Source organism: Centruroides sculpturatus, unplaced genomic scaffold, assembly GCF_000671375.1.
Source record: "Centruroides sculpturatus isolate CEXI.00-Female unplaced genomic scaffold, Cexi_2.0 scaffold1162, whole genome shotgun sequence".
Lineage (NCBI taxonomy): Eukaryota > Metazoa > Arthropoda > Arachnida > Scorpiones > Buthidae > Centruroides > Centruroides sculpturatus.
Window position 1 is genome coordinate 98,853 of NW_019385457.1, and position 7,498 is coordinate 106,350.

The 7,498-nt window shown below is 28.7% G+C and overlaps 2 protein-coding genes across 2 annotated transcripts in view; both read left to right on the forward strand.

Annotated features, from left to right (window-relative positions):
- LOC111639177 (ribonucleoside-diphosphate reductase large subunit-like) overlaps positions 1 to 914 on the forward strand; it is a 35,460-nt gene extending 34,546 nt beyond the window's left edge. Inside the window, 1 exon segment of the mRNA XM_023384976.1 lies at positions 620 to 914. Coding sequence (XP_023240744.1) covers positions 620 to 805 — 186 coding nt within the window. The 3' untranslated portion in view covers positions 806 to 914.
- Positions 915 to 2,408: 1,494 nt separating this feature from the next.
- LOC111639179 (ribonucleoside-diphosphate reductase large subunit-like) overlaps positions 2,409 to 7,498 on the forward strand; it is a 7,773-nt gene continuing 2,683 nt past the window's right edge. The window contains exons 1-3 of the mRNA XM_023384978.1: positions 2,409 to 2,591; positions 2,660 to 2,755; positions 4,148 to 4,336. Coding sequence (XP_023240746.1) covers positions 2,439 to 2,591; positions 2,660 to 2,755; positions 4,148 to 4,336 — 438 coding nt within the window. The 5' untranslated portion in view covers positions 2,409 to 2,438. The remainder of the gene's footprint in view (positions 2,592 to 2,659; positions 2,756 to 4,147; positions 4,337 to 7,498) is intronic.

Consider the following 7,498-nt stretch of genomic DNA (forward strand, 5'->3'; position numbering starts at 1 on the left):
ACTAGTTGACAGTGTGACAGAAAAGGCTTATGAGATACGCTTGTAAGAACAGATAAGAATGGTACGACTTTAAGTAATTTGTAATTTTTAGATTTTAAATATGTGAAGTTTATCAATTATTTTGTCCAAGTAGTAATAATTAAGATAACAAATTATGTTATTGTAAAAATAAAACGGAATTTATGGTGGAAACGTTATGTAAACCTATGAGTCGTCTGGTGTTCTACTGTATATTTGGTGTTTGTATCGAAGTGAGGTATGTTTCACCAAAAATTTTTTGTACGTTTTTTAGTTTTTTATTTGTGTTCGGTTGTATCCATATAATATTTTATATATATTTAGTTGGCTGAAGAGGGGCAAATGCCCGAAACGTAGATGTATAGCAAAACGTTCTAACTGAATAAAGATTGAAACTTGCCTAGTGTTGAAGAAAAGTCACTTCATTGTGCCAGTATACAATACATAAATACAACACGGTTTCGACAACAACAATATAATTTTTCTGTTTATACTAAAAGCTGTAGCTCTATTAATACATATTTGCATTTGTAGTTATAATTATAATAATACTTGATATACCTTTTGTATTTTATAATTACATTAATTAATCATATTCTAGGGATTAAAGACAGGAATGTATTATCTAAGAACTAAGCCAGCAGCCAATGCCATTCAATTCACCGTAGATAAAACAACATTGACAAAAACAGCAGAAACGTCTAATGAAATTCAGCAAGAAAAACAAAAACAAGCAATGGTATGCTCTCTTCAAAACAAGGAAGAATGTCTCATGTGCAGTGCTTAAACATTTTATTCAAAATGTTGATCATTTCAAAGAAATTTATAATATAAAATATGCCTCTGAAGAAATTTTGACAATCATTTGATATTTTTAAAGAATTTTTCCAGTTTGATAACTATTCAAATAATATTTTTTTAAAAATAAGTTGAAGTTTAAGGCTAGATAAAAAATACATTTTGTAAAAAATTTAGAAAAGAAATATAAATTGTTATTCTCTAGGAACACATNATATTTTTCCCTCACCACTGCCACACGATCGCCCTTGACGAATATATTTATCACTCACTGCTGAGTGGTTAATATGATTAATTATATTTCATGATATTTAATGAATAAAAATTTAATTTGGTTTCCAGAATCAAGCATTTTTACTTTCCTGGTTGTTACATAAGAGGGAAAGTATGGCAATTGGTCAAAAAAAAAAAAAAAAGACTCCCCAAGGTTTTTAGATTTTTGGACTTAGGACACCTTGAAATGTTAAGAAATGCAAAAAAAATTTGGAGTTTGTGTTAATTTGTGTATGTATGGATGTTAATGTGTGTGGGCAAGATTTTGTTCATCTTATTTGAAGCTTAATAATTCTTGTGCTTTTTTGTCAAAAATTTTGAAATTTTGCAGGAAGGGTTGTTTATTAGAGGGATTGATGCTATTAAATTTTGGTGGGTTAAGATCAAGGGGCTGGGGAAATAATGGGGATCGTGTGTATCTCCAGTAGGGTCGGACAATTTTACTTGTTATTTGCATTTACAGTTTCTTATAAAACCCATCCCTACCCTCAAAATTAAGCTTTTTGCCATTTTATATAGTTATAATAGTTATAAAAAGTTTGTTAATAAAATATGATATTTTTAACAGATAGTACCACTAAAATTTTAAATGTTGCCAAACCAGTAGTTTGATTTTATCAATTGGCATCACGTGTTCAGTATTCAAAAAATAATGGTGGCCAATAGAAGTTGCAGCTAATAATCTTTCTTCATAGTTCTAAATCAGATTTACTGTATAAACAAAATTTGCAATGATAATTTCAAAATTTTATTTTCTAACTTTGAAAAATTACAGCAAGTATCAATGAAATTGTACTGCAAATGCATCACTTCATTATTTTCTCCTAGGAATGTATTGCTTGATGTAATTGACTCATTTTGAGATAAAATGTGATTATTCTGAACTTTCTCATTTCCATTTTCCCATACATTATAATTATACAGTTCACATACTTGTAAAATTAATTTGAAATTAGTTACATTTATATATATTTACTTTTGTGTAAATCTTAAAATTTAGTTAAGAAAACACCAAAATATAACAAACAAAAAATCCAATTTTACAAATCAAAAGACATTCTATGGACTGTCTGATGGCTAAAAATGGCAGTTGTCATATGTTTAGTAATGCATACAGTTTGCTGAAATAACAGGCTGACCAGCTTTAACTGATGTCCATTTTTGCCTGTTAATGACCAAAATATTAGCTATTGTATTTGAGTTTCATCATTCACTTAATACTTCACTCAATTGAATGATTTTCAAATGGAAAATAACATTATCTGCTTCTTAGAACTATTTTGAATACTGTAGTACATTGAATTCACATTTGTCTCGCTGTCTATGTTATATATATTAAAAGTTACTATATGAATTTATATTTCAGGTATGGTGTAAGAAATAGTTTGCTCGTTTCACCAATGCCCACTGCTTCTACTGCACAAATTCTTGGTAATAATGAATCGATAGAACCTTACACAAGTAATATTTATGTAAGAAGAGTTTTATCGGGGGAATTTCAGGTACAAATTTTGATTTATTGGCCTTTGTTAAAGAAAGTAAAAAGTTTTATATTCAGTTTTTATTTTAGGTTGTGAATCATCATTTAATGAATGATCTAACTAATTTGGGTATATGGAATGAAGATTTAAAGAATAAAATAATTGCTTGTAATGGTTCTATTCAGGTATTTTTGTTATTTCAAATTCTATATGTGCATATATAACATTTTATTATTTATATACAGTCAAACTCAATTATAACGAGCATTAGGGGACCGACAAGATTTCATCATTATAACTGTTACTTGTTACATCCATGAAGAGCTGTGTCATAACTAGGGGAGAACAGACTGCTACCTTTGGCACAGACACATAGGGTGCCCTGTGGGCAGCAAAATTCAGCTAAATTACTGATAATTAGTGAAATCTATTTTTTAATTTTTAATTGTAAATAAATTCATTCAAAAAAAAAATATGTAATTACATTATACTGTATTTTTATTAATAGTTATATAACTACAATATAATTGATTTATTTTCTCATAATTAAAGATAATACTAACTGAAAATTGGACATAGTATTAATTAGTCTTTTTATCTGCAAATCTTAAGATTGATGATTGTCATCTTTGACAATATTGACATAAAAAAATAAGTAAGGAAAATTTTCTAACTCATGAATAGTTTCTACTTTTTCTTAAATTAAGAGACATTTACTTTTCTTCATAGACTCATGTAAGGGTTTATTTCTACAAGTATATTGTTAAGAGTAGTAAGGGTTTGTTTCTTTTTACCTAACTACAGTATATGGTAATTTTACAATTGTAATGATTAGGTAGATTGGCAGAATAGGGCTGGAAGCTAGTCAAGAAACAAACAGACAGTTTCCATAAAGAAAGTTAAGTGATAGATAGGCCTGCAACGATGCAGGTTGTAAAACAAATTATCCAATGATCATAAAACTATGTAATGCTTTCAATTTTATCTATTCCAAGAATTTGGTATTGCATTTTAATTAAGAATGTTCACATATTTGCATAGCTACTGAAAATTTGGTCTGTATATCTGTGAAGTACGCTCATTATAACTGAGANCTTTTTTTTTATTTTTATTTTTTTTGTCCTGTGGGTGCTAAGGCCTATATTTCTATACCCATCACGGGTTAGGCCCACAATGGGAACAATCACATGGTGAGAGACAGGGGTCCAACATATACAGGACACACATGAAAAATTCCTGGATATTTACTTTGATTTCATCCTTTATTTTAAAAGATAGAAAGAACAAGGAATTGAAGGGAAAAAAATTAGTATTTATTCCTTTGATATATTATCCAAGAATTTGGTATTGCATTTTAATTAAGAATGTTCACATATTTGCATAGCTACTGAAAATTTGGTCTGTATATCTGTGAAGTACGCTCATTATAACTGAGAAAATGTGCGGAAACACATGTAAATTAAAGTGGCATTTTGCTCGTTAGAACCGGAAACTCGTTACATTTGTGTGAATTATAACAGAGTTTGACTGTATTTTGTCGTCTTTGATTTGTTTTGTTAATGATTTAATATTTTCAGAAAATAGATGGTATTTCTGATGAATTAAAAAAACTGTATAGAACTGTTTGGGAAATACCTCAAAAATCCATTATTAAGATGGCTGCAGACAGGGGGGCTTTCATTGATCAAAGTCAGTCTTTAAACATTCATATTGCAGAACCAAATTATGGAAAGTTAACAAGTATGCATTTTTATGGATGGCAGATGGTAAGAGAATTTAATGATATAAGTAATATAGTTTAAGTCTTTTAGTAAATATAATAAACAGTAATCTCTCTGTCTCTAATATTACAAGAAAAAATTTAGCTCTATTCAGATTAATTTTTGTGTATATTTGTTATAACTTTGCTCCATTGACAGCCAGATGACCGAGCAGTCAAGGTGGCAGCCTACTGCTCTGGGTGGGCCCGGGATTGAATCCAGACGGATCAAAAAAATCCCCAGAAACTTTTGAGGGGTGGTCCACCTGGCCAAACCTATAAAGGGCTTGCTTAAAGGGGCCCTCTTAATGCCCACAGAGCAGAGTTTAAAAAAAAAAAACAAAAAAAGCCTCACTTATTATGAAAATTCACCTCATCTGTTACAAGTTAATAAGTAAAGCTCTTTATAAACCATATTTACATGCATAGTTTGAAAAAAATATAATGAATAAGCTGCTTTGAAATAAAATGTATTATAGTGTTACATCATTTTGGTTCAAGTTGTTAAACATACAATATAACAATATTACATAAATGACATTTTGATCATTGAGAGATATTAGACATATGAAAGATATTACACATATGAAATAGAATCTACTATTTTTTGTCACTGATAATTTTAAATAGGATAAGTAAATAAAACTACAATTCAAGAGTACTTGTGGAATTTTCTCAGGGAGCAGAACTTATAATTTAGATCAACTAATCACCATTTAATTTGCTAAAATTATCATCCTTACATTTATTTCTGCTTACATTACCCTTTATTTTTCTTCACGAGAGTGAATAAAACACACACATATGAAGAGGAAACTATGATTATCATATAAAACAGAGCTTTCCAAATAGTATCATTTCTGCATATGGTTTTAGAACTAGAAGGGCCTTATCATCATGAGAAGACTTGAGTGTAATTACAATTAAAATAATTATACTTTTAGAAAAATACCATTGCTTAAAAATTATTTGAAAACAGCAAAGAAAAACAAAAAGAAAAAAGCAAATTTCAGGGGCAAGAATCCACCTCTGAGTGATCTTGTTACAATTATTAGAAATTTTAGTTTTTGATTCTGATATTAGCTAATTATTTTAACATGTCTTATTATATACATAACTTGAAGATTAAAATTTTATAATTGCTGTTATTGTTAGTTCATAAAACTTTATTAAGAGATTGAAAGATGAAAGAATACCAAAGCAGCATTACAATATTATTCAAATAGGGAAAGAAACATAGTCAAACCAAAAACAATGAAAAATTCAAAAAGAAGCCAGAACAGGAAATCACTCATAATCATTAATTTTTAAAGTACCAGTTAAATGTTATTAGCCCACATTAAGACTTAGAATTAGTAGTAATAAGAATTATAGTTGTCATTATTACTTATTGTAATTGTAATTTTAGTTAAGTTTTATAAGTGTACTTTAAATTACTAAAGCATAATGTAATTACAGATTAGTGTTTAAATTATCAAAGTGGAGTTTATTGTGTTACTATTTCCTTAAAGTGAAATGAATTCAAAGTGTGAATACATTTCAGGCTCATTCTTACTTAGAAAAGTGATTTTTCTAATAAATTTTTGAAAATTTTATCAACTACTGATTTCTTCAACTGATCTAAGTATCATCCACATTGAAAATTTCTCTGGCAATATTATGCCAATAAAAAGTGTTATTTTACAATGATATCAATATAATTGTGATATTTTTGTTTAATTAAATAATGGCACCAAGTACTGCAGTTTGATTTATGTTCCTTACATACACTATCAAAAATAAAAGAATTTATCAAATGTTTGATTTTATGCATTTATATTACACTAGCTGCAAGGACCCGCTTTGCTGGGTTTTTATTTGTTCATACATTTGTATGTAACATAGAAAAACAGTCTTTTATATATAAAAAAAACTAAGTAATGTAGAATCTAGCTGCAAGGACCAGCTTTGCTCGGTTTTTATTTGTGGGCAAAAAGTAACGATAGTGAAGATTAAGATAATTACATTATAGCCAATCTTACCCGTTTTCACAGAATGCAAGAATTAGGTCCCCCGTTTCCAGACTAATTAGAGAATTTTTACGTCCAGTCAAACGAACTATTTTCAATTTGATCAATTTTCTGGAACGTTTACAATCGTTCTGTAATCGAACCAATTTGAATTTAAATTCGAATTCGAAAATTTTAAAAATTTAAATAGAAAATCTTCCACTTTCAACCCCATATCTCCCGTGCCCTTATAGCTATCAAGACGCAATCACCATTCATGTGCGATGTGTAGTTTTGGCTGAAAAGTGAAATATAGGGACACACACATCCATTTTTATATATATATATATAACTACTATATTTTAAAGTGTGACTTTTTATATCTGTGTACATATTTTACAATGTATTCTTTTTGCCTAAAGTATAAACAGAACTAGGGGTGTATTTTTGTTTCTGCCATTTGATTTTATGTGCATATATTTTACTTCACAAACATTATATTTTTTTTAAAGAAGTGCTTGCAAATATGGTTTGAAATGAAAGAATTTGGATGTGTCTACATTAATGTATAATTGCATTGCCTAAATTAGTTATTTGTTTTCTTTAACACTTTTTTTTTATTTTTATTTTTTTTGTCCTGTGGGTGCTAAGGCCTATATTTCTATACCCATCACGGGTTAGGCCCACAATGGGAACAATCACATGGTGAGAGACAGGGGTCCAACATATACAGGACACACATGAAAAATTCCTGGATATTTACTTTGATTTCATCCTTTATTTTAAAAGATAGAAAGAACAAGGAATTGAAGGGAAAAAAATTAGTATTTATTCCTTTGATATATTAACTGCTTTATTTGAAATAAATTTAGAATAAAATTATAAAATGTTTTTGTTGATTTTGTACTTAATATATAATTTTTCTTTTGTATTGTATACTGGCACAATGAAGTGACTTTTCTTCAACACTAGGCAAGTTTCAATCTTTATTCAGTTAGAACGTTTTGCTATACATCTACGTTTCGGGCATTTGCCCCTCTTCAGCCAACTAAATATATATAAAATATTATATGGATACAACCGAACACAAATAAAAAACTAAAAAACGTACAAAAAATTTTTTGTGAAACATACCTCAATTCGATACAAACACCAAATATACAGTAGAACACCAGACGACT